Source organism: Oxyura jamaicensis, chromosome 1, assembly GCF_011077185.1.
Source record: "Oxyura jamaicensis isolate SHBP4307 breed ruddy duck chromosome 1, BPBGC_Ojam_1.0, whole genome shotgun sequence".
In the NCBI taxonomy this organism is placed as follows: Eukaryota; Metazoa; Chordata; class Aves; order Anseriformes; family Anatidae; genus Oxyura; species Oxyura jamaicensis.
In genome coordinates this window covers 42,495,986-42,522,256 of record NC_048893.1, presented here as the reverse complement: position 1 = coordinate 42,522,256, position 26,271 = coordinate 42,495,986, and the positions used below count along the sequence as shown (strand labels likewise).

The 26,271-nt window shown below is 44.8% G+C and overlaps 2 protein-coding genes and 1 non-coding gene across 6 annotated transcripts; 1 reads left to right on the top strand and 2 right to left on the bottom strand.

The window, feature by feature from the left end:
• Positions 1-316: 316 nt before the first annotated feature.
• LOC118171854 (heat shock 70 kDa protein 12A-like) lies at positions 317-25,731 on the bottom strand. 4 transcript variants are annotated; one of them, XM_035335275.1, is made up of 8 exons: positions 25,693-25,731; positions 23,906-23,910; positions 16,035-16,273; positions 6,786-6,870; positions 5,957-6,267; positions 3,710-3,934; positions 3,199-3,370; positions 317-2,238 (listed from the first exon to the last, which is right to left on the bottom strand). In XM_035335275.1, the coding sequence occupies exons 5-8, from the start codon at positions 6,236-6,238 to the stop codon at positions 1,193-1,195; spliced, it is 1,725 nt and encodes a 574-aa protein (XP_035191166.1). In that variant the 5' UTR covers positions 6,239-6,267; positions 6,786-6,870; positions 16,035-16,273; positions 23,906-23,910; positions 25,693-25,731; the 3' UTR covers positions 317-1,192. The 4 variants fall into 4 exon arrangements, with proteins under 4 accessions (XP_035191166.1, XP_035191181.1, XP_035191173.1 ...); XM_035335290.1 differs by lacking the exon at positions 23,906-23,910 and having other exon boundaries at positions 5,957-6,153; positions 25,688-25,731; XM_035335282.1 differs by lacking the exons at positions 6,786-6,870; positions 23,906-23,910 and having other exon boundaries at positions 5,957-6,153; positions 25,688-25,731.
• LOC118171885 lies at positions 6,410-19,069 on the top strand. The gene is made up of 9 exons (XM_035335344.1): positions 6,410-6,641; positions 7,859-7,972; positions 9,826-9,888; positions 13,882-13,968; positions 14,905-14,994; positions 15,460-15,637; positions 16,260-16,379; positions 16,798-16,878; positions 17,906-19,069. The coding sequence occupies exons 1-9, from the start codon at positions 6,547-6,549 to the stop codon at positions 18,155-18,157; spliced, it is 1,080 nt and encodes a 359-aa protein (XP_035191235.1). The 5' UTR covers positions 6,410-6,546; the 3' UTR covers positions 18,158-19,069.
• Positions 25,732-25,923: 192 nt separating the features above from the next.
• LOC118160983 lies at positions 25,924-26,072 on the bottom strand. The gene has a single exon (XR_004747797.1). It is a non-coding gene; the product is annotated as a U12 minor spliceosomal RNA (small nuclear RNA).
• Positions 26,073-26,271: the final 199 nt, after the last annotated feature.

Genomic DNA, 26,271 nt, shown 5'->3' with positions numbered 1-26,271 from the left:
CTCGACCTTCACGACATTTGGAATGTATCGTGTATATCACATACATTTCCAGGATGAGGATTATCGAGTGTATGTATTTCATGTAAGGATACTAAACATTTCATCATATTCCAGAGTTTAATATACAAACTAATTGTTAGAATAAAGCATAATGCAGTGAGTATTAACCAAACAACAACAGGGTGAAGCATCTTGTTGAAGATTCCTGTGGCAGTTGGCGACCATCCAAACAAAGTGTCCCACCAATGGTGTTGTTCATCTTTCTTTACTCTTTCCATCAGCATTGAGAAATACACTCGATGCATTTCTTCTATGTCATGATGGACAGTAATCAGAGTCTTTTTTCCATTTCTCAAACTTGTTTCATCAACCACTTCAAGTCTTCATATAAGAGTAATTTCTTCACCAGTGTAAGGTTCATTCCAATACGAGTAGGCAGCAGATCATGAAGTAAAGTATAATTGGATGTAGTAAGTTGGTAAGAGGTGACAGGAGCTGAGTAACAAAAATCACATTCTAGAATTTTGGTAAAGTTACAAACACAAACATTAGAGTCATGAAGAAAGTTAACTGCATCCCAGACAGACCCAGCACACTTCATTATTACATCCTTTTCTTGGACAAATTTGGACTCACACAGGCCACATTTTGCTGAGCCTGCTCACAGGTGCTCTAGACAGGAGGCAAAGAAATGAGCTTTTATGGAATAGAAAACATTAAGCCCAAGTCAGTGACATAGGGAGTATCTTCAGCTGGACAGAAGGGCTCAGGCAACTGCATAAGCACTATTCATATCTATAATATTACAATCTAGCAGTAGTATCTGCCCTGTCAATGAGATAAAACCACCAAATGGCTTAATGGAAACACAGCACTCACACAGGTTTTGGATACTAGCTCCCAGATGTCACTGAATTACTGCTTCACATGCTACCTTTGACTGGGACAAGAGCTCTTTAATTATACATAACATATTTCTAAGTGATGTTCTGAAGAAAACTTAAAACCATTTAAATGTCACCCCTGGCAGAATTAAACCTGGACTCCAGATAAAGAGACCTGGTTTCAAATTAAGGGTAAGACTGGATAATAAACTTTATGGTCCATTTGCCTTTTACACTGTAGTAGTTTGTACCTACCACTTAGGCTGCCCCTTGAATTTGTTGTCCCTGCTGCTCTAAGAACCAAGCATTTACACAGCTAAAAAATCTATCACAATTGTCCGACTTTCTTTGGAAGTAATGTCTGTAGCTGTGGCTTTAAATTCAGTAAGCCCAAATTTAACATCCAGCCTCAGTTTGCGGTTCTTCCCCAGCTTTGTGTCTGGCATTGGTACTGTGCATGAGCCAAGCAGTTCCATCCCTTCCTCATCTACATACTGAGCACACTGCTTTTCTGTGGAGTAGAAAGCAAAGCATGCACATGTCTGATCTGATTCTATGGGACTGAAAATATATTCAGCAACCTCATTTATATTCACTGACTCCTCAATTCCCACCAGTTTCCTGAAGACATCTTTGCAATAAACAAGCCCATCAGCTTTTGAGACATATTGTTTACAAACGTCGTGGATAGCAGCATCAAATCTTGTGTATACTTCTACACCATATGTCCGAGCACTGATTCTTGAGGCAATGATTTTTGGATTGACTCCAAATAAGACAGCCCCTTTTGCAACGGCAGCTTGGGCCTCCATGGGACAAAGGATATGACACTTCTTGCTAAAAGCCTGATGGATTGCATCCCTCAGGATTATGCTAGTTGAAAAACCTCCCACAAGTAAAATGTACTGTACTTTGGCCATCTCAGGCTTGTCAAGGATTTCCCTCAAAGTACCAACAATATTTTTGATACTGTATTCAAAAAAGCTCCTCATTTTCTCATATGTAATCATGATATTCCCATCACACCATACAGCTCCTGTTACTTTTTTGAAGAACTGAGCGATTTCCTTCCTGCTTTCTGCCACCCTTGTCAAGTTGTAGTAGCAATGTATGTAGACTGCCTCCCTGCTAGCAGAGCATTTCTGTAGGCCGAAGCTGTACATCATATGTTGTAATTCGGTAGGGTGGTTCTTTACGTATTCATCCCATACACCATCGTCAAATATTTCTCTGAGGAATGCATTGAAGTTTTCATCCACTCTGTTGCCTCCCCATCCACCTCCAGATGCCTTGTGTAACTCCTTCAGATAATGGTTTTCTTGGATCTCATGTACTGTGATGTCTATTGTGCCACCTATACAGACACATACACACAGACCAATGAAGTTAGATGTTCTCTCTGAATTACATGAGATCCTTACTTTTCACTGAATATAGTCTTACTTTCTGAACTCCTGGGTCCCAAGTGTGCTTTTCTGTTGCTTTCATTTTCACATCCTCACTCCTTCTCTATTGCCCGTATGCCTTTAGATTTCCTAAATTTAAGCACTTCTGCTGACAAGTTTGGTCTCTCAAGGCTGCTGCAGTAATCACTGATGACAGCTGGAGGCTCTGGCTTGCTCCCTGCACAAGCTGATCTTTCTGATCACAAAAGGAGACCGGCCTTCTCATGGCATTAGCTGACTCTTGCCTTTTGTTATACAAGCTCTGAGTTAAAATGAATAGTGGTGGTGAGACTCTGAGAAACTTGTGGTGCTCTTGATACTTAGTCAGTATTTGTTTGCAGTCACCAGACTGCTCTTGGCCCTAAATTCATGTCACTCTAAAAACCTCCCATAGGAAACAACAGAATTTACTAAGTGACACTCTATCAACTGTTCTTAATTATTTACTCTTTAATCATTTCGGCCAGCTCACTGGGCACTGCACTTGCTCCTACAGAGGAAAGTACACCACAGCATGTAGGTGTGTGTCAGTGGCCGGTGCTGGAACAGGGAGAAGGCTGACCTGGCATGATGGCAGGAGCTTGTGCAGCAACTGGCTGGCCTGAAGTGCTGGAAGACATCAGACACACATTGACTTCCATTTGCCATGGATCAAGCCTTTAGGAGACCTGTCCTTCCCATTTTTCTGCCTGCCCATGGGATCTCATGAAGAGAGAAATAAAAATAAAAATCCCATGATAATCACAGTAGTGGAGTTCAAGCTCTGGGACTGCTCTGCAGTCCTTTGGGGCCCTCTGTGTTAGACATGGCAAAACAGCCACGCTCCGCGCCCAGCAAAGATTGTACCTGCCGAACAGGGAAAACTTTACCTCCGCAGTCAACAACAATATACTGGATCCCAGGGGAGTCTTCAAACTTTTTCTTGTCACTGGCCTCTACGATAAACCCTTGTTGTGGAAGCTGTTTGCACCAGAGTGATGCAGCCTCTGGCTCCAGGGCAATAATCAGCTTCTCAGAAATCATGTCAGAGATGAGTCCTGCCTAAAATCATAAGAGAAGTGTCAGTTCTGGAAAGGTGACAAGATCACTGCTGCATGAACTCCATCTGCTAGTGAGGCTGTTCTCACCCACACTGGAGTAATGCTTCTTGCCCCACTGATCTCTGTGGGCTCATTCCTAGACAGTGGCAGGGGAAGGGGCAGAGCAGTTGTTACTTCCAGCTCAGGACATCCCCCTACATACATCATGGGAGATTCATCTCCCTGATGGATAAAAATTAGAAATGCAGGTTGTTTAAAAAAAAAGAACATTTCATCTTCCTTTATGGGTAAAGAAATCTGAGAAGATAATCTGAGGAAGTGGGATAACCACTGCTTTTACCTCTTTTGCTGCCAGCCGCATGAACTGCCTGGCAGCTGCACTCCATATGGTCGGGACAGTAATGACCCAGGTGATCTTCTGGGGGTCACAGACAGTGTGGAAAGAGGCCTCTTGGACAGTGTTCAGGGCATGTTCCTTCATGTAGCGCAGGCTTTCAGCAAAGACCACAAGGGCAGGAAGTGTCTTTCCATTGCTTGCTTCCATCTCCATGCCAGAAGTGACTTTCTACAATTGAGAGGAAACAGTGAAAATGTCTCGGGGTTAAATGTGGAAGTCTCAGTAACAGTCCTGTCCTCTTTATACTGAGCACTGCACAGAACATGCTATAGAATGAGGTCCTATCTCCAAATCTCAGTAAATTCCCCCCAAATGGCTTCATTATGTGGCTAACTGAAATCTAATTGACGCAGGTCAGCTAACAGATTGCTTGCCTATAATATTTCAATAGGCAAAATACCTGTGTGGTTGATAAGTCGACTGTTTGTCATGTCCCAAATTTTATAAAGACCCTATAGATCCTCCTGAACAGTAGTGGGGAGAATTGTACTTTCTACGTGACATCATCCTACATTTCCCAGGCATATGTACAGTGACTCCAGGTTGCTCCTGTGCTCCTGTGTATGTAAACAAAATATATACTGGAAAAATATACAGAGAAATATCCCTCTGTTCTGATATGCTTTATCTGTAATGTGTCCTCTTGGTTTATGGGATTTTGTGTCTGCTTGGGTATATGTGAAACCTGGGGCAGATGGCTGCTCTGACACTTTTTCAGTCTCTTCCAGGAGCCCCAAACTCCCTCCGTCAGTTCCTGCTTCCCTGCTCTGTCTAGAAATGTGGAAATTGTTGCCTGTATCCAAAGTTTTGTGAGCCAGCCTTCACCACACGTTTCTCTTTGTTTTTCAGCAGCCATCAAAGATAGCTGAAGCAGGCTGCCTAGGGAAGTAGTTGTGTCACCATCTCTAGAGGTCTTCAAAAAACGTGTAGATGTAGAGCTTAGGGACATGGTTTAATGGTGGACTCAGCAGTGCTAGGTTACAGAAAAGGCACTGTGCAGCCATTTGGAAGGAAAAGCAACCTATGTTCATGTTTACTTATAAACTCATTTCCTGTCACTGTTCCTGGCTTGGTCAACAGAAGGTGCCAATTTGCTCCATGGGCACTTTCTGTGGAGATTCAGAAATAACAAAGTAGGTGTCTGGGAATTATTGTTTCCCTCTCTTGTCTCTTTCTAATGAAATTTCCCTTAACCATTTGCTTTGTGGGTGCAGAGAAATGGGCTTGAACTAAGATCCCTCTCCAGACCCCCTGCCCCAAAAGTGAGTGAAAGCCTGTCACTCCATGGGTGACATTATGTCAGACCACATTGTTCACACCTTTCCTGGGGAGGGAAGTCTACAGCGGCCTCCCACTTCCCCCAAATCCGGATCAGCACTCCATGCTTAGCACTGGAGGATACTAAGGAGCAGACAAGGGACTTTGGCTTCTGGGGCTGACTCCATGCTCTGGGTTAGTAGGAAGTAGTAAGAAAGACCTTATGTAAACACTCACAGTGGAGAAACACTGATGTTGAGGGCATACAAAGTAAAATGAAAAGCACAGAGTCAAACTGAACTAATAAAAATAGATGGTGACACTTAGAAAAAGTTAATCTGAATAGGCAAAAAGCATAAAAAGGTGGAAGACCTGTGGGAGGTCCTGTGGGACCCTAGAGCACAGACAAGGAAGCCCTGAGATAGCATGATGTTTGGTTGAACATACCATACCAGAAAAAGCCATGAACAATTCTGAACTAGCACAGAGCCTTCAGAGAAAAACAGTAACTACTACTTGCTTGAAAGACAGACAGGCACCCATAAAAATGGCTTGAGCACATTCCTCCAGGGGAGGGAAATACAGGCTGACCCTGGGTCAACCCATCTTGAATTACAGGAAACTTCTTTTGTTCTATGTACAAGACTGAGGTAGAAAGTCCCAGAAAGAGGTTAGTTTCTCTGCTCAGTTCTAGAGCAGGGCAGTTTTTTGTTAGGAACAAGTATTTGGCTTCAACGGGGTCTGCAGTCTTGTGAAGCCGTCAGCTAATTAAGAATGTAAATCATTTCTTCTGTTTATCAAAATGCCCTTTGACTTCTGTTCATTCATCTTGGCCAGCCAGATTACTCTGTCCCCTTCACAAGTTCCTTTAACCCACATCCCTCACATAAACAAATAGCTCTGACTTGCGTTAGCAGTAAGCACTCTACATACCGTGTTGTACAGCATCATCTTGAAGTTCTGGAAGAAGTACCACTTGTCAGATTCGCTGGAGGGCAGGCTCTTGTACTTCATCACAGCATCATAGCCAAATTTCCTGAACTCCTGCTTCTCGTCAAACAAGATGCATGTGGGTGTCTTCGGGGTCTTGAGACCGTGCTCCATTCCCCAGAACACCTGGCGGATTTGGTCTGTACCTGAAGCAAGGGAAAAACAGTACCCACTGTAGGACGTGCCAAAATCTATAGCAACGACAAAGACTGAATCGCTGGCCATGTCTGACAGCAGCACAAACAAGCACAGCTCTGGGGTTACGGAGGAATAAATGTAACGGTCTGGGATGAAACTGAAACTGCTCTGGCTACTCCTGCAGCATGAAGCCACCCCCACCCTGTCTTTATTGGCTGGAGGGAAATAGATTCTGACATCAATGACGGTAAAGAGGACCCTTTCTTGTAAAAGGAGGGGCTGAAACTCATAGTATGTAAGCAAGAAGGTCCCTGACGCTTGCATTTGTTCTCTGCTCTCCTAGGGGCACAGAGCTGCCTTTCATCTGGGCAAATATTTTCTCCTCCTGTAACCTCATGGATGGACCTGGCTTTTTTTCCTACAACCAAATGGGGATGCACGGAGAGACTATGGACACTTATCCTAGAGAGATGACTTCAGAAGCTGACAGGTATGTGGCACAGGCATTGTCTCTGGCTAAACTTACACTTCAGACTTAAGGTTCAAACTAATACCTAGTAGATCTGGGGGGCTTGCAGGAAGAGAACTGCAAACATTTCCTGACAGAAATATTTCAAACAGCTCTGTTTCCTACCTCCTGTCCTGTGGAGCTTCCCTGAGGAGTCACAGGGTCAGTCAGTCCCCTATGATCAAATTCAGCTCCAAAGGATAAGGCCGACCTTAAATGCGTGTGAAAGGAAAAGAAATTGGAAAGAACAGCATAAACAGTGTAACAGATCCTTAACTTCAGGGGCTCCCTCTCTGTACTCCTTTGTTTTGAGGGGAAAGGCTGACTTAAATGTAGATTTTATATTAAAATGTCAAGTTCAAATTAAAAAAAAAAAAAAAGGGGGGGGGGGCTGGAAATCAAGTGATATAGCTAAAAACCAAGCCATTCAAGTAAACAAATCCAAAATCCATTTCAGCAGGAGAGGAATGGGGAAGTCCTGGGAGAGAGGGGTGGGACAGCCCCTTGCAGTGGTCATGTAGATGTGGATCAGCATAAAATGATGCGTAGGCTTCCCCTGATGCTACCTCGCTGTGGGAAGGAGCTTGCTGTCTGCTCTACCTGTATCTGAGCTGCAGGAGCACCTGAACCTGGGATTGCCTTTGTGATAGTAATTGATGTTTGGGATTCTCATTGGGAAACAGGGCACAGAGTGGGTTAGAAATGAAAATCAACTTGAGAACATATTGCTTTGTTCTTCTCTATTAAAAACAAAAACAGCACATACCGTACAAAATTGATTTCAGCACACCAGCCACCTGCATCTGTTGTTCCACACACTCTATAGTTCTGGGTTTTGTTTCTTTTCTGGGAGGTCTCCCTTTATCCTGCCCACTTCATCCAGCCCTAATGATTGCTCAAATCCTCCATCTATTTTTAGGAAACCCTGGCCTGTACTGTCCCCTGAACTGTGCTAGGCATCATGTGGGACAGGGCTAGCTCACTTCTGCCAAAACTCCATCCAGGAATGTGCTGTGCCATCATGTGCCCTGGAGCCTGTACCCTGGCTCTGTTCTATTCACTAGCATGGATGTAGCCATGGAGTATCTGCTCATGAGGCTGGCTGTCTTTTATAAGGTGCCTCTTTAGAGTATGTGATCTTTTTTTTTCCCTTCATTTTAAGAATTCCCTTTTTTTTTTTTTTTTTTTCTTCCCCTCAGAGAAATATTAAATGCCCCATGGCAAAAATCAGCCTGTGGAAACACGACTTCAAGGACAGAGGCCTTAAATCACGATGTGTTGGAAAGGCTGGAGAAAGTGGAAAAAGAACTTAGGTAAGTCTCGCAACCAGAAAATATCTTCTATATCCTCATTCTGGTGGTCCAGAGTTATGGACCCCTGCAGTTCCACCACTGTCCTTCATATTCCCAGCTTCTATGGCAAGGGGTGTTAGGACAATAGTCACCTCTTTGGCTGGAAGGGAAACTTGAGGGCTCTTTCCTGAGATAAAAGCAGATCCATGTGGACTGTTACCTACCCTAAGACCATAGTCCAGCTTGTTGAGGCTGGCAGTGACACTAAGAAAAATACAATGCAGCTATTTCCTGGCTTAGGGCCATCCCCTGCACGGCCCAGCTGTGACACGCATGGGCTAGGACACAGACATGATTAACCCTAAAAGGAAGGAAAGCAAACAAGCAAGCAAGAAAAGGCTTCCTGTGACAGTACTGTTTTGGGCACAAGTTTTCACGGTGCCCATACGTGTCCTGGGTTTCTTCATTCAAAAGAGTGTTGTTCAATTCCCTCAACTCCCCACCGCACCTTCACTAGCAGAAGCAAATGACCCGCAGGCCAAGGCAGGCCCTGGCATTGCTGACAGCTACTTGGAAATATTACTGGCCAGGTTTGTGCAGGGGTGTCTGGGAACCATATACCTGGTGTTTACGTAGCAATGCACACACAGGAACAACCCACAACTCTACAGCCTTTGGCGCTGGAGCCAGGGAAGGCACAATCCTTCCTCATAGCTCTGAGGGGGCTCTCTGCTTTGTGGGACACAGCTGAGGATTTGACTACATTCCTTCTGGCAAGGAAAGGAGTATGCCTAAGAAGACAAGGCCTCCTTCTTGCCAGGGATCTGCACGCAAATCCTTTGAGCATGCCTCGACAAGAATAACTGTGCTAAGCCTGAAAAATGTAATGCAAGTGGTCACCTGCAGCTGGAAATGGGAGAGCTGGTAGATACTGTTGGTACCCTGTTCCCTCTCCCTCCTACCACAATTGTGTGCCGTGCTTCCTCACCCTAGCTCCCTCACCTTTCCAGCCTTCTCACTCTATGTCTCTAGCAGTTCTGCAAACTGTTCCTCCCTAACCTGCAGATGACTTTTGTCCCAGTTTTTCCTTCTGTCATCAGTCTGGTAGGAGTCTGCTATGTGAGAAAGCACAGGGCTAACACTGGGATGTGACAAGGAGTCGTGAGAGTCCCCACAGAAAAAAACATCAGTGTCTTGTCTTCAACCTTCTGAAAGTTCACCTCTGTTTTAGGGATACTGTCTCCGGATAATTTCCCTAAACTTGAGATACACTGAAAATGTTGAGCTAATAGTGCTTTCCCCGGGACTGGTATGGGCTCTCCATGCTTCCAAGTCCTTGCTGAGCCCTGCTTAACAAAGGAGGTAGGACCACTGCAGTCATTTTGCAGGTTCTTTACCTGCTGGTGCCTGGCACTAATGCCCTGCGGAGAGCTGTCACTTCTCTGCCCTAAAAACAATGAGGGCCCTGATGATCGCTGCATCTGGTGTATGCTAGTTCAGGTTGGACAGGAGATTACAAACAAGCCAAACACAAGGGTGGCTCTGACTTGGCACCAACATTTGTGGGGGCTCTATTGTGAACCCAAAGCCAGCTCATGGAAGCTGCTTAATTTGCATCATATAGCGTGCAGCTTTTACACTTTGAGAGTACTTTATTTGCGGTACACACAAACCACCCACCTGGCAGAGCACGGTCTTTAGAAGTTTTGGTCCATTGTTGCTTTTTTATTATTATTATTATTTAACCTAAAAGCTGACCAGGAACTGGAGGGAGGAAGTTCAGCTTATGCATTTCATAGATCTTTAATGGACATTTTCTTACTGACTGTAATGCGTCTTATCATTTCTTTCTTCCCCAATGGACGAATGGACAGCGAGACGAGAGTTTGGCGTAACAATGTTGAGGCTCAGCTACAATTTCTGAAGAATTGCAACAGGTACCATGATTCTTTATTTTAAGAATATATACGGGGGGAAAAATCATATGTGTCCCTGCAACTGTCACTAAAACGTACTCAAACCTTGGTTATCAGAACTGTTCTGCAGGATGGACCAAACTTGTTCTCCTATTTGGTTCCATTTTCATGGATAGGCATGAGATCCCAGACAGGTTTGTCTTGGAGTACAGCTCAGGGTAAAGGGTACGTTACAGGAAATCAAGTCAGAGAGAAATCAGAGAAGGAAATTGATTGGTGGAAGCATACTCTACTCACCCTGAGACAGACTCCCAAGCCGGCCACCACACAAGAAACAAAGGCTCCCCTATCCCACCATGCAGTAGGAGGGGACCTCAGTCAAGGGGAGGAATGGAAGCAGGTTTCTGCTCGGGGTGGTTGGCGAGCCCTCTCCCTGCCCACCTCACCTTCCTGACTAGCCTTACACTACAGGTCTGAGGCTCTAGATCTTGACAGTCAAAACAGCGATGTAGACGAAAGCCCATCCCAGTTGGAAGGGGTGCCTAAGGCCAGGCAGTGTACCCCCCGCATCACTACATCTTCTATCAAGAAAGAAAGAAGGATTGTCGTCATGGGGGACTCCCTTCTGAAAGGGACAGAGGGCCTAATTTGTCAGCCAGGATGACGACACCTTTGAATTATTCTTTGAGGAACTAAAAAATACCTCAAGATCAACTGCCCATGTCCTTAAGGGTGAACTCAACTTGCCAGATTTCAACTGGGATTGCCACACATCCAACACAAGCAGGTCCAGGACATTCCTAAAGCACCTCAGTGTTAACTTCTTGGTGCAGGTTCTAAGGGAGCCAACTAGGAATATATCCTATATTTGTTGCAGGAGAACAGAGAGGTTGTGGTGGGGAACTTGGCAATTGGTGGCTGTGTTGGTCATAGTGACCATGAAGTGGCTGAGTTTAAAATTTTTGGTGAGAGGAGGAAAACTGCCACCAAAACTTCAGCCCTGCATATGGGGAGAGCAGACTTCAGGCTGCTCAGGAAAGTAGTTAGCAAGGTCTTCTGTGAAACTTCTTTTGAAGGCATCGGTGTCCATAAGTGCTGGTCAGTCTTTAAGCACTGCCTCCTAAAAGCACAGGATCAGGCAATTCCAAAATATCAGAAGTCAAGGAGGCGGGGCAGAAGGCCAGCTTGGCTGACCAGGGATCTTCTTCTGGAGCTTAGGCATAAAGAGAAAGTGTATGGCTGCTGGAAACAGGGTCAGGCAATGTGGAAGGACTACAGGGATGCTGTTCGCCTTTGTAGGGAGAAAATTGGTGTGGCCAAAGCCCAATTAGAGTTGAAGCTGGCCAGGTCTGTGGGAGACAATAAAAAGGGCTTTTCTTTTAAATAAGTGAATAGAAAAAGGAGGACCAGCGAAAACACAGGTCCGCTACTTGATGGGGATGGTCACCTCACAGAAAAGGACATAGGAAAGCAGAGAGGTTTAATGCTTTCTTTGCCTCTGTCTTCAATGTCAATGATGGGCTTTGGGACCCCAGGTGCCCTGAGCTAGAGGACCATGATGGGGGGAATTATACACTCCCAAACGACCCTAAACGTGTGCAGGATTTTCTGCTCCACCTGGATCCATACAAGTCCATGGGTCCAGATGGGATTCATCCCAGGGTGCTTAGAGAGCTGGCTAACATCATCGCGAGACCTCTCTCAATTATTTTTCAATGCTCTTGGAAATTTGGAGAGGTCCCAGTTGACTGGAAGCTGTCAAAGGTTGTACCAATTTTCAAGAAGGGCAAGAAAGAGGCCCATGGCAACTACAGGTCTGTCAGTCTCACGTCAGTGCCTGGTAAAATTATGGAGAAAATTATCCTTGATGCTACTGAATAGCACCTGGGGGACAATGCAGTTCACAAGGGGTAGGTTCTATTTGACAAATTTGATTTCCTTTTATGATAAGATCACCCACCTAGTCGATCAAGGGAAACCAGTTGATATGATCTTTTTGGATTTCAGTAAAGCTTTTGACGCAGTTTCCCATAGGATCCTACTGGACAAAATGTCCAGCATACAGCTAAACAAAAACATCACATGATGGGTGAGCAATTGACTCAAAGGGTTGTGCTCAAAGGGTTGTGGTAAATTGGTCCGCATCAGGCTGGCGGCTGGTCACTAGTGGGGTCCTCCAAAGCTCCATTCTAGGTCTAGTTCTCTTCAATGTTTTTATAAATAATTTGGATGTAGGACTAGAAGGTGTTTTGAGCAAATTTGCTGATGATACTAAACTTGGGGGAGTTGTTGACTCTGTTGAGGGTGGAAAGGCCTTGCAGAAAGATTTGGACAGATTGGAGAGCTGGGCAATCACCAGCCGCATTAAGTTTAACAAGAGCAAGTGCCGGGTCCTGCACCTGGGACGGGGCAACCCTGGCTATACATACAGACTGGACAACGAGAGGCTGGAGAGCAGCCCCGCAGAGAGGGATCTGGGGGCTGTGGTTGATAGCAAGATGAATATGAGCCAGCAGTGTGCCCTGGCAGCCAGGAGGGCCAACCGTACCCTGGGGTGCATCAAGCATGGCATTGCTAGTCAGTTTAGGGAAATGATTGTCCTGCTCTACTCTGTGCTGGTGCGGCCTCACCTTGAATACTATGTGCGGTTCTGGGCACCACAGTACAAAAAGGACATTAAACTGTTGGAGAGTGTCCAGAGGAGGGCTACAAAGATGGTGAAAGGCCTAGAGGGGAAGACGTACGAGGAGCGGCTGAGGTCACTTGGTCTGTTCAGCCTGGAGAAGAGGAGGCTGAGGGGAGAACTCATTGCGGTCTACAGCTTCCTCATGAGGGGGAGTGGAGGGGAAGACGCCAATCTATTCTCTTTAGTGACCAGTGATAGGACCCATGGGAATGGTGTCAAGAAACTTTGAAAGAGAAAGTTCAGGCTGGACATCAGGAAGAGGTTCTTCACTGAGAGAGCTGTCGCACACTGGAACAGGTTCCCCAGAGATGTGGTCACTGCACCGAGCTTGTCAGAGTTTAAGAAGCGTTTGGACTGTGCACTGAGTCACATGGTCTGAATTTTTGGATAGACCTGTGTGGAGCCAGGAGTTGGACTCAATGACCCTTATGGGTCCCTTCCAGCTTGGGATATTCTGTGGCTCTATGATTCTAAGTCATCGTGTGACATAAACTTTCATTTCTATGCAAATACTTCTATGAATAGGTTATGGCTCCTTTAACAAAAGCATCACCCAAGATTAAGGCATTCAGCCTAACAAAGAAAGGAGAGGTGGTAAAAGCAGCTCTGAAAACATTTGGAGTAGATGTGCAGTCATGTTGTTTTTTTGTTTTATTTTTGTGAAAACTGTCCTCATGAGCTAAGCACGCATCAGTGGAAGACATGGTAGCTGGGATATGGGGAGGAAGGAGGGAAGCTGTTGATCAGGAGTAAAGGAAAAGAAATAATAGCCTTATGAATCACATTTTGGAAAAAAAAAAAAAATACAAACATAGATCATTCACAGTAACTAAGGCCAGGAGTGAATAAACTTCAAATAGTATAGCTGGATTTCCAAAACCTTCCTAAACTATACACAGCTTTTTGGAGAAGAGGCTTTCCTATTGGCATTTCAGTGAGGACAAGTTGTAGTATTTGCAAGTTTCTGATCTTGTTTGGAGTATCAGTAGAGTCATTAAGGATTTGCAGATGATCAGTTACGGATAGCCTGATGATGAGAACAGGCAAGCAGGAGAAACAGTCAGACTTTCTGAAGCCATAGAGCTTTCTTCAGAAGTGACTCAGATTTGAGACTTGGGTTGATGTAAGGCAGCGGCTCCCAGACCCTGGACCTAGACTCAAATAATGACCAAGCTGAGTCACTTGTGTGACTGAGTTAGTTTACTTAATTGTGGAAGGCTGTCAGGAAACCAATATAGATCCAGATTACACCTCTCACATTCAGGTCCTCACTCTTTGTTTATTCCCAGGTCTGTTTGTTTAACATAGATTGCTTCTTCCATTTCTAGGCAGAGTACTGTATCGGATCTTTCCAAGATGCAGGAGACCAGCAAACTTGACCCTCCTTACAACCAGCAACAAGAGAGCTCTTGGGTGTAAGTGCTGGGATTTTTCTGAATTTGCTTTTCTCAGTACCCTCCGTTCACCTAGAGCCAGTCATTTTCCTTCAATAAACGTACTACATTTACCACCTCCAAATTTAGACAGTCTCTGAACATGGTATTTCTGTGTGCAGTAATGAAGGTAATTTAACTGACAGCATAGAAACTTGATGGGATAATTCACAAGATCAAAATATGAATACAAGATGGCATACCTTCCTCTGAAAGGAGCAGAAAGAAACATGGGACGAGAGGTGTCCTTTTAATTAGAACTGAATGTATTTGCTCTGAGGTCTAAAATACAGAAGGAAACATAACCTTTAACAAACTGGTGAATTATAAGGAAAAAGCAAAACAGAACAAAACACTTCTATGGTGTGAGTATGCAATAGACCAAATATCTAGGTCATCATGTAGAAAGGGCTTTTTTAAACTCTAGCAGTATCACCTAAATAATAGGCATTGGGGAGGGGAGAATTTCACCCACTGGAGACGGACTGCCATTACCCAGATATCTGTGGAGAAAGGAATCCAGGAGGACAGAAACTCTCAGAAGAGTTTAGGATGTTCGGTGATGTTTTGATATTAAAAATGAAGAAAACTAGAGATGAGTGTAGATACTAACCAGTGGAGAATACTTTTGTTTTTTTCAAGCCCATTGTCTTTCTCTTGTCTCTGCTCTGATCCTCACAACCCCACCTCTCTTTCTTCTGCTGTAGATAGCTCTGCCCTTGCTTTGAGTATAAATTCTAGGTGGGGGCTTACAGGGGAGGTTGTTGAGCTGGTTATGTGGAATCCTTCCTGGGTGCTGTATGCCCTCCCACCTCACAGCGTTTTTGCTGAAATTTTGGTGATTCCACAGGGGCAAGTCCACTGTTATCCAATATCCAAATACAAATGAAAAGATCTCATGAAATAAATCTGTTTCAGAGCATTTCCTGGAAAGGTCACCCAAAAAGAGCTTGAGGAGAATGAAGAATATCAGAGGATGAAAGAGAGGGTCAAACAACTAGAGGCACGGTAACGTATATATTCAGATTTCTGATGCAGAGTGTTTTTACACTGAAAAGCCACACACTTCTTGCTTTCTCCAGTCCTTAGAGACTCTTTTTTTTCTAAGCAGGCACCTTCTCCCCAGACTTTTGGCCTGTCAGCATCTCTTTATAACTGATTCCTGGAAGATGGATTGGGTTGTTCTACAAAGCGAAGGAGACATTCCCAGGGTGAACATGTTAATAAAAAGAATCAGCCTACAAAGACATAGTCCAAATACTGCTCTTTGATCACATTCCACTGTGACCATGCAAAATTGAGACGTGAAAGTACTATTTCCCACACAAAAGATGCTTAACAGCTAGTATGGTATAGCTGGGAATTGCATTGTAGAAAATATGATATTCCTGAAATAGATTAATAAAAATAGTTATGCTTATTCATTTTTTAATCTTGTCTTAGTTAACTTTTTGAATATCCTTTTTGCTCTAGAAACCACGATCTCTTGTCTAAAATGATGAGCATGCACAAGCAATCAGAGGATATGAATGACCCTTCACGCCTTTCTGCTGTGCTGGAATGGTACGAGATGGTTAGGCTACGCGACTGGGAAAAATGCAGGATATCCTCAACCAACATGACATACAAAAATGGCAGAACCATAATTCAGGTTTGTTCATGTCCATTTTATCAATCTGAATCTTATCAAATTGATGTGCTGTAGCCAGTACAGCAGGCTTTGAGTATTTAGTACTTCTGTATCAGACAGGATTAGTAAGTTATTTTCTATTATTTTCCAGTCCAGCAGGGCCCATGTAATGATGTAGAGAGCAAACTGACAGAGACCTGCTTCCTCCTGCCTTTCAAAAGGGCACGTTCAAATCCCAGTCCCGTTTCTCACCCATATTAAGCACAAGTGGGAAATCAGTCTATTTTTCGTATGGATAATGCTTAACTACTAGATAGGACATCCCATTCTGATGTCTGACTCTTTGTTCTGATTCTGATGTGATCTAAAGGAAAATGGTAAACCTTAAAGGACAAAACTGAGATGAAACCATTATTACCATCGATTGCAATGGCAGGGCCCCACAGATGCTGAAGAATGGGCTTCAACATGCAGACAGCTCACTGAAACACTTTACTTCCCAAGTATTAGAGACATATTTCAGTCAGTTAGGGACCCTGCAATTTACTCTAATGCTGATGTGTTTTCAGCCCACGCTTCTCACACCATGCTTTCTGTTTCGCTGTGATTGCTGCTCTGATCAGCTGTTGTCTTTCTATTGTAGAAGCTGTTTGATGCCTGTGAGAAATATATAGAGAAGAGAAAAAATGACATATTTAACGTCCTTGACATTTCATCTTCGAATTACGCTTACAAATCTCAGGAATTTGCCAACTACAAACAAGTACTTATTATCTCTATGTAACCGGGACCAGGTAGTGGGATAACGGGGCTATTTGTGCCTGCCATTCATTTAGAGCTTAGTTTCTGCTAAGGACACTGTTAAAGTATATCGGTGATGACAGTGGGGATAAGTCATGAGCTGAGAGGGATGGGGGAGTGGAAAGTTGATCTTCAGAAACCCTTCTGTGTGCCACAGACGTATGCTGCATGTCTGAATTGCATGGCTGGCTGAGGCACATAAGTGCAGAAGACATTTCCCAGATGCATATTGCTTTTATAGGACCTTCCTCCAAAGCGTGCATTTGGAAGTTTCTCCGTTGCTGATTAACATGATCTGAGAAACACAATTTTCTAGCACACAGGGGCTGCACTGCTGGCATCACATGCTAAGCCTGCTTTGTGCTGTCTTTGATTTCTAGGAGCTGACGCCAATTGTAACGAAACTCTTAAGAAATGCCTATTGCCAACATTACTCAGACTTTTACAAAAAAATTACTAAGGTAAGTAAAGATGCAGCCCAGAAACAGGGGCAAAGATTCAGTTTTCTGGTTATGTCTGTGCAGTTTGGTACAAAACAGGACAGGTCTCTCTTTTGCTTGGAGTTATTTTCCACTTGTGGAGAGGGTCTTCTAGCCTGTATACTCCCACAGGCATGCACAGAGATACATGTAACCTCCCCAAAACTGCATCAGGAGCAGTGAGGAATGGCAGGAGAGGCAGAGTGGCCTCCCTAACAAGGGTGCAGTCCTACCAGGTGAGCAGAGCAGGGCTGGTGACGGTGATCAGGGTCAGCCACAGAGTAGCAATCACCAGGCAAGCCCACAGTGATGGGGCAAGTCAAAGATGAGCTGAGAATTCAGTCTGTGGGTCAGAAGAAATGGTACAAGGCTGGACACAAGCTACGTGATAGCTCAGGCAAGCACCCAGCCAACACTGAGCTTGAAACAACCACTGGGCTGAGGGGCAGAGGCCATGTGGATAGAGGCCCCAGCTGAGGCTTCTTACATCACTCTTTCTGCCAGCCTTGTTGTTTTCGCAGCATGCTGTATCAGAGCAGACCCTGAACACAAGCAGTGTTCCCTTGGGGATGCAAGGGAAAGCTTGCAGAAGCTGTTGGAGTGCCCCGAGACCCCTTGCTATACAAATGGACTAGTGTTGTTTTTCCAGGAGATATGTACATATGAAGCTTCCAGAGAGCAGCTTCCTCCTTTTGCAGCTTGCTGGGACTTCTCAAAAGCTCAGCCTTGTCAAGGTCTTTGCAGAACTCTGCTGAATATAGGGAAATACAGACAGCTTCAGGTTGCTGGAACATTCCAGCATCCAGGACTTAGTAAATAAAAGAGCCTTTAAGGTGACCCTGGGACCCCTGCCTGTCCCACTTTCACAAAGTACCAGCTTTCACAAACAAAATTCTTCAATGCTTACATTGTGCAGAGCATCTGCACAGAATGAGAATAGAGGGAGGCAATGTATGCTAATCAAAGTAACACTATAAAGCTTTCACAACTGCTCTTATTTGATTTTCAGCAAGCTTGCGTCACTCTGGAAAATGACACTCAAAAGCAGTTCGCACAGCAGTGCTGCAGAGTTTATTGTCTGATGCTTCTTCAGGAGCCACCAGTTAAAGCTGTCTGGCACACGCAGGAAATCCTTCCTCAATACGTAGAGCATGTGGACAGGAAAGACTTTGAGCACTGCAAGAAAGTAGAGCTTCTGTGGCCCATACTGAAAAGTGGGGAAGACGTTATTGTGAAAGGTGTAGTCTGGGATTTAAAGTAACATGACTTTTGAATCAAGATACACACTTAAATGGCTATAAGAAGATGTAACAGCTGCTCTGCAATATGTTGCTTTTCTTTCTCACATGAACACTCTGCTTTCCATACCTAGTTAAATGTGCCTGGCTTGGGACGCTTAGGATAAACTGCTATTCACAAACATTTACTAAAAATTGAAGATATTTGTCTTGGTGGCATGCAACATTTTATGTAATTTTTGTAGTCCCTGTCTAAACAGCACTTGTGTGAAGAGAGAATCTGTGTTTGTAGCCTACCTTATCTGTTCTTCATAGGTGCTTATGACCTTGTCAGATAACAGTGGGAATCTCAGCCACGCTGTGGAGGCCCCTGCCTCCTCACCAGCTGTGGGCTCCTACTCTTAGCAGCTCTGAACTGCACTTTGGCGATGGTCTCGCTACCTTCCCCTGTGTCTACGCCCAGCGCACCAGCTGCAGGCTCTTGCTTTTTGCTAATGAAAAAGCAGTGAGGATAAAGATGACCTGCTGGGAAAAAGGACTCTCTCTAGAGTAAAAATGTGCTTAGCTGAGAAAGAGAGCAAGGAACTAAAAAATAAATAAGCCAGAGCTCTCAGAGGCTACAGACTCTCACAAGACACGTGTTCATAGGTATATAGACACAGACACAAAAGCCCACTCTTGCATACCAAAAGGTTACTTGTGTCCACACAAATGCTGCCTGCCTGCTAGTACTCAGCTGCTTTCCTTTGTCTGTATGATTTACTGCTCCATGGCCCTTCAGCCAGATACTCTCCACAGCTCTAAAAGTTTTCTTAAAGTTGCATTTCACAGTGTAAAGGGATGGAAAGAGGCAAATGTATGTTTATGAATGTGTGTGATGGAATTTTCAGTGAGACTCTTGAGATGTGACAAATAAAAAAGACTGGAAAACCTGCTGTGTGCCCTCCAAGACCTTTCCTCCAGTTCTGCTTTCTAGTCCAGCAATTTTTGTTAGTTTTCTCAGTTGCAGAAACTCTCTGGCATTTTGTCAAGGGGCCCAGGAAGAAAAGTAAATTTCTCTGCAGCTCTCTGCTGCAAGTAATTTTTGCTGCTTCTTTCAGGACTCCAGCATTCTGTGAGCATGTTGCAGGTCACAGAACCTGACAGTGTGAGCTGGGGTCCAGGGATGATCTGAAAACCTGTCTTTCAGAAAAACACGGTATTCTGAGAAACTCACTCTAAAAGACTTTTACTATAAATATTTATTATATACATTTGAGAGTGGAAGGGGGAAGAGAAGGGTTAACAGCTGTGTCCGCTGCAGTGCTGTCCTGAGATAGCATATAGCTTCTGACCAAGAATGTCAGCATATTCCCTGAAGAGGAACAGGGTGGGTCCCATCTCTTTCCATTTCATAATAGTCTTCCCTTCCTACTTGGGCTCTATACTATCATTAAGAGGCGTGGAGAAATGCTACTGCTACCTGAAGGGAAATGTTTTTCTACCATAGCTTCTTCCACCCTGTGCCTCGTGGGGACAAATAGATTCTTCCATGGTCTGACTGAGAAGTGTTTTCTATTCCCCACCATCTCCTCCCTTCCCTTTTCATCAGTCACCACAATCATGCAAAAGCTTTCCCTCACTTGGTCTCTTTTGCTATCTAAGCCAAGCTGAGACAGTTCTGATCTAGACTCCGTAGAAATTTCGGTGGAAACCCAGAGACCCTATCTCTACTCATGGATTCTTCATCCAGCCTGGTGTAAGGTAAGTCTGCCCATACCTGCATACCTTGTGTCTCTCAGACAGATGGCAAAGGATGAGAGTCTAAGTTTACTCATCCCTGCCAGAGACATTATGTTCTGCAAGACAAAAGCTCCATACAGATGAATTCACACAGCCAAGGGGGTTAGATCCTTGGCCTAGCATCAGGAAAGTATTATTCCATTTTTACACTATCATCCCAACAGTGATGCAGGATTATTCCTGGAGCTGAGGCACTATGGCTTTTTTTTTTTTTTTTCAGCTCTGTGGGATGTAACTGGTTGCCGTCTCAGTCCCTCAGACTTTGGGGGGAGATCTGTCTGTCTGCTCCCACCAAAGACCCAGCCTAGGTGTTCTCTTCCTTTCTGCTCTCCCTGCTGTCCCGAGAGGGAGGAAGAGCCTGTTCCCAGCAAAATTTCAATGTAAATAAAACTTAATATCATTCATATCCTGGTAGAAATATTATTCAAAACATCAGCAGTCTACTCAATGTTCCACTTGACTAAGGAAATAGTTTTGCTGTATCCTCACTGAAGCGAAAGAGGTAAAGGTTAGCCCATACTACTGAGACATAATGTTAAATAATAACATAAGCAGTGCAGCAGACTGACGCCTTCCCCAGCTTCAGGGGCCTTCTGAAGAGGTGTCTCTTCAGGCTATTGTATGGACCTTGCTATTCAGCTTGCATGCCAGTGAACTCCAAGGCCCGCTGGGACAGGCAAATGAACAGCATCCTGCTTCTGTCTCCTCCTGCCTCTCCTGCACAAGCCCGTCACTATTCTGGCTCAGAGAATCTCTGATCCTGCTCAGTACTTCCCATGCTCTGAAGCAGCAAAACATCCCATAGCTCCAATGATCCTCAGTGCGTCTGGTCTTACACTGCATCAGCTAACTGGGAAGAAACACAGCCCATCAAGCACAGTACAGCCAGCCGGCCGAGGGGAGTGATTGCCTCGCCTCAAGTACTGGCTGCAGTTTGGGGCACCACAGTATAAGAGGACATAAAACTGTTAGAGAGTGACCAAAGGAGGGCTACAAAGATGGTGAAGGGCCTAGAGGGCAAGATGTGTGAGGAGTGGCTGAGGTCCCTTGGTTTGCTCAGCCCAGAGCAGAGCAGGCTGAGGGGAGGCCTCATGGCGGCCTGCAGCTCCCTCCCGAGGGGAGCGGAGGGGCAGGGGCTGAGCTCTGCTCTCTGGGGACAGCGACAGGACCCGAGGGAACGGCATGGAGCTGGGACAGGGGAGGGTCAGGCTGGGGGTTAGGGAAAGGTTCTGCACCCAGAGGGTGGTCGGGCACTGGGACAGGCTCCCCAGGGAAGTGGTCACGGCACCGAGCCTGACGGAGTTCAAGAAGAGTTTGGACAACGCTCTCAGATGTATAGTTTGATTTTTGGGTTGCCCCGAACGGACGGGGCAGTGAGCCACAGCTCCTCTTCAGATGCATTAGACATGTTTGCAGTGTCTTGTCATGCTGAGCACATTCAAATAAAAAGCAATTGGCGATCAGTTTGATGTTCTGCGGCATAAAGGACAAAGTCACAATAAATTCTGCAGAAGAGATTGGAGGTCCAAAACCAAGTTACGCTGTCTTGTCTTTTTCCATTAGCCTAGGCATCTAGGTATTTCTCCCATTATTCTCAACACTGAAGGACTGACTTCTGACAGCTTGGCAGCCCTGGAGGTATACGTAAGATGGGACAAGGGCACCCTGGGACATCACTCACTGCTTGTCTCACATTCTGGACCTTGGACAGAATGAGGACACTTAGTCTCTTACTTTCTGAAAGATGGAAAGGACCAGGCTACGTTGGTTCAGACAGGAGGAAATAGAAAGTGAAAGATGTTTGGCTCTGAGCAAATCCTCCTACCCATTACAAGGAAGTGGTGGGGCCAGAATCCAGGAGGCTCAGCTCTTGGAAGAAGGAACACAAAAGCTTTGGGACTACCCAGTGGGTGCCACTTAGATCATTAGAAATACCTGGTCAGTGCTATTAGTGCAGATACTGGGTGAGGTCCCTGGGACATACTGAAGTCATGTGGCTTTACCTGCTGACTCATTTCCCTAGGGGAACTGCACAGCTCTCATTATTTATTTTTTAAGGACTAAAACAGCAGACAGTTTTAATTTCCATGTGCATGGAAAGCACTACACCACTAGCTTTTAGTTTTGAGTGATTACTTGATTTAGGATGCCCCTGACACACACGGGCAAAGCAGAGGCAACAGTGTTCTAGGAACTGAAGAGGACTAAAGCTCCTCTTTTAAGACAGATTTGGATTACATTCTTGACCACATACTCTGAAGGTAGTCATGAAGGTCAGGGACCGATTTTCCTAAACATTTCTAACATGATAAACAGCTTATTGCTTGATTTCTTCCATTTGTTTTCACTGCAGTTGTGAATCAAGGCTGTGCTTTCAAGGCTGGAATATATGCCCACATCAGTACTGGAGTTTAATATCAATAAAAAAATAGACTTTGAGGAGGAAAATATCAGCTGAAAGAAGAAAGACCCCTTTGGTTGGCAACAGAGCTCTTTGTACTTAGCTAGAGGAGGACAGTGTTTGTGTGGTTAGTATACCTGATCACGTCTCTCTAGTAAGGGAAGGCACGGCAGACTGGTGGGACTTCCTGCTTCGTGAGCAGCTGCTGCAGGCATTGCCTCTGGGTTCTGCTTACTGGGGACAACGGACAAAAAGGGCACAAATGCCATGAAGTGAAAGAGCCCCGCAATTACAGCCAGGGAATTACCACAAAGTTAAAAGGTTCTCATCTATGATTAGATTGAAGAATACATATTCTCAAATAAATAAATAAATAAATAAATAAATAAATAATAAATGAAAAAGAACTGTGAAGGTTTAAATGTATCACAAGCATAAACCAGCAGGTTTTATAGAACACAGATGGTCTTTGTCCAGCTTCTTAAAAATGAAATGACTGGTAGGTATCTCCATGCGGAAATTCTTCTTGGACAAACCAGTGTAACTGACTTTGAATATACAGCCTTTCACTGAATAGTACCCGCCCTACTGAATAGTATCACACCTTCTCAGACAGTTCTTCAGTTTGTCAGGCTAATTTTGGAACCTGGTTCTGCTTGCTAATGCTTCTTCACTGACCCACAAAGGATTCAAAATTTGGGCTAAAAGGAAAAACATACTCAGCTCAAGTACACTTTTGAACAAACCAAAAGGGCTGCTTGCTGCAGGAACATCAGCTGAAATCGAACGTAAAAGAACAGCACTAAAAACGCAGAACTGATTTTCCTTTAAATAGGTGTGTCAAGTAGCTCGCTGCATAATGTTTAACAATACAAGCTTGCTCAGTAAGAAAGCTCAAAATTTAAAATACTTTTAAAAGAGATTCTCTTTAATGAGACATTAAATAAAAGTAACAGATTACAATAGACAGGCAAAACAGTCACAAAAAGCAGTGTGTGCTCAACCTATGATGGATGTGCAAGAAGTATTATTCAAAATCATTGCAGAACTTCAAAGCAAGGCAAATTTAAAGCTTAACTAAAACCTCATAGCTTGCTTCATGGCATTACCCCTCCTTTCTCTCAAAAAAAAAAAAAAAAAAAAAAAAAAAAAGGGGGTTGTGCTCACAGGTTTATATATATATACACAAAAATAAGGAGCTCTCAGGCTTGATTGTCCTCCCCAGTATTTGTGTGACCAGTTCACAGCGGCAGTGCCACGTCAGCGTGCCAGCCTATAACCTTGACACGTCCCGCTCTCTTCTGGATTACATCCAATGCAAATAACTGAAGTACTCCCACAGAGAAATTAGAAGTTGAAAAAATAACCAGGGCTGCACATTTGCTAGTCATTTAAACTTTTACCATGATAAGAATATCCCATTATTTTTGCAAATGTTTGTTGTATTCCAGACTAATCCCAAGTGTGGCCCTTTCTCTTTGTCTGTTCGTATTTTTAAGAATGGAGTTTGTTTCTGCTAGATAGCATGCATCTTAAAAACGTATAAATACGTTTATAGAGATAAGCAAGGGAGAGAACTCAACCTTACATTAACTGACACCTCTAGTGTAACCTCCAAAAGCATTCATGTCTCTCTTCAGTCTGGACCAAAAAAAATGCAGTACGCCAGGAGATTGTTATTGTAGTTATTAGGATTCTGCTTCACTGTACAAAACCTGACACAGAAAACTTCCCCATACAGCAGCTAGTTCCCTCTTGAGTTTAATTACAAAATGGCTTAATTGCTTTCATAGAAAATATTTCTGTGCCAAGGCAGTAAGTATGGTGATGCCATTAATGCAGTCAAGGAGAAATGCACTGCCTTCACATGAAGTGCGTAATAGTTTTGTTACAGCCATCAGAGCAGAAATAAGGTTTCTAACTTTGTAGGTGGTTAGGGGCTCCCCTACCCAACATTGGCCAGAAAGGTTACCTGGCTTCTGGGGCAGCGGGCACGCAGGGGGCTGTCCTTTGAAGACCAAAGTCATTGGGACAAACCGACTTCTGGACTAAGTAATAATGTGATCTTGCTCCCTGGCAATTTATCAAGTATTTTCGCCAGCCCCGTCATTCTGCTTTTAGCTGCTTCATACACCTCTGTCAGATTCCATGAAGGTGATGCTGCAAGTCCCGTACTACCCCAAGATTAATATTTGCATAACTTCCAATGTAGTATTCTTAAAAGGAAATTGTTGTGAGGCGAGGAAAGGGTCTCCTCTGTTCTGAGTCCTGTACCCTGGTCTCAGCCAGCTGCTGACCAGGTAGATGCTCTCAAGGAATCAGCTTTTTAAAAAGCAGCCGCTGGCCCACAGGCAGGCCTGAAAGCTACCCGGCGTGAGTGGCACACCCCGAACTGGGGGGAGCTGCAGCCTGTACCTTTCCCTTTTTAATGTGCTCTGTAGCCAAGAGCTAAGGTATATAAAGTGCTTTAAGAGAGCACAGGGGGGAAATGAGTGGGTGCTGTATGAATACGACCTACTTGGGAAGAGTTTGCATGGTTTCTGTACAAAGACTTCCAAAGTTTTAGGTTTCTTTGAAAAGTCTGCAAGCAGGAGCATACTACTCGTTTGGTCTAATCCCCCTGGATTTCTCAAAGCTTTTGAAAAAAATCTTTCACCACAGGCTTTCAAAGCATCTAAGCGGTCACGGGATGAGAGACAGCCTGTCATGAATAAATGATTAGCTAAACAGTAAAGCCCAACAGGGATTGCTGGAAGTTTGAACGGGCTTTTACCAAAGAAACAGGTGAGCAGGCCTGGATTCTTCAACTGGAAAGTAGATGACTTGTTAGATTGCACATTGGAAAAGAAGGTTGTGCGGAGCCATGTGTGCACTCTGCCTTCAAGCACAAGAACTAGGCTGGCAGAAGAATACAAACAGGAGGAGGTGATGCTCCACGCAGCAGAGAGCAGAGGGGCTGTGCAGCTTGTCGAAGGATACTGCGTCTGCACAAATGTCTCTGGGATCGAGGGCATCTGGCCAGGTGTTTGGAAGAGACCTCCACTGGGTTACTAAACAAACCCGAGTGCCTGGAGGAGCATGAAGGGGGAGTACCATGAGCGCTTGTTCCGTTCTAATTCTTCCCTGAGCGTTGGCTTACAGGGACTGCTTTGGTTCATGGGGATTTTTACCTCCTGGAGGAGTAAAAACCCTGCACAAACGAGGCAGCCGAGTTTCGCACGTTTGGGGAAACGTCAGGGGTCAGCACATCAGGGCGATGGGCCTGACGCTAGAACGCACCTTGCTGCTCCTATTGTCTCCCTGCAGGTGGGAACACACATGGGAGAGACGGAGCTTTAGGTCTGAACCACGGGGCTGCTCTTACGTTTACGGGACTTTGCGCGAAATGTTGGCTGCTAGGTTTTGCAACAGCGGTTTTTGTCTGTTTGGGGGGATATTTTTTTTTTTTTGCCTTTTTTTTGATTGCCGTCACGTTATCAGTTACCCATTAGAGACCCCAGAACGCCAGCACGAGACCAGCACAGGCCCACGCCGCGGGTGCCGCCGCCACAAGATGTCGGCCGCGGCACGGCCGGTTCTGTCCTTGGGACGTCGGGCACGGAGGGTCGGGCAGATCGCGGCTCCCGGGCATCCCGCGAAGTAAGCGGGTCACCCTGGGGCGACCTGTACCCGCGCAAAAATTCCTCTCACATCAGCAGTGAGGACCCGGGCGTCACCCCGGGTCGTTATTTTCCTTACTCATAAGTTTAAGGCATAACGAAAAACGCTCCGTCTCGCGCAGAGGGCTCTGCGTGATATCTCTCTAGGTCAGGGCGACCATCTCACCCTCTCTGCCTTTGCAGAGACAAGTTGTGTCCGTACTTCGCTGCGTTTTTTCACCCTGCTCGCGCCGTTCTGAGCCGCGAAACCTCTTTTTTGGCCCAAACCGAGACGTTTTGTGTCACAACTCGTATG

Excerpts from the sequence above, each read along its gene's own strand:
- LOC118171854 (XM_035335275.1), bottom strand. The coding sequence starts at position 6,238 with ATGGCCAGCGATTCAGTCTTTGTCGTTGCTATAGATTTTGGCACGTCC. Across the intron at positions 3,935-5,956 it reads AGATGATGCTGTACAACACG|AAAGTCACTTCTGGCATGGA; the intron begins GTATGTAGAGTG and ends TCTCAATTGTAG. Across the intron at positions 2,239-3,198 it reads TATTGTTGTTGACTGCGGAG|GTGGCACAATAGACATCACA; the intron begins GTAAAGTTTTCC and ends GTGTCTGTATAG.
- LOC118171885 (XM_035335344.1), top strand. The coding sequence starts at position 6,547 with ATGGATGGACCTGGCTTTTTTTCCTACAACCAAATGGGGATGCACGGA. Across the intron at positions 13,969-14,904 it reads CAACAAGAGAGCTCTTGGGT|AGCATTTCCTGGAAAGGTCA; the intron begins GTAAGTGCTGGG and ends AATCTGTTTCAG. Across the intron at positions 14,995-15,459 it reads GTCAAACAACTAGAGGCACG|AAACCACGATCTCTTGTCTA; the intron begins GTAACGTATATA and ends TTTTTGCTCTAG.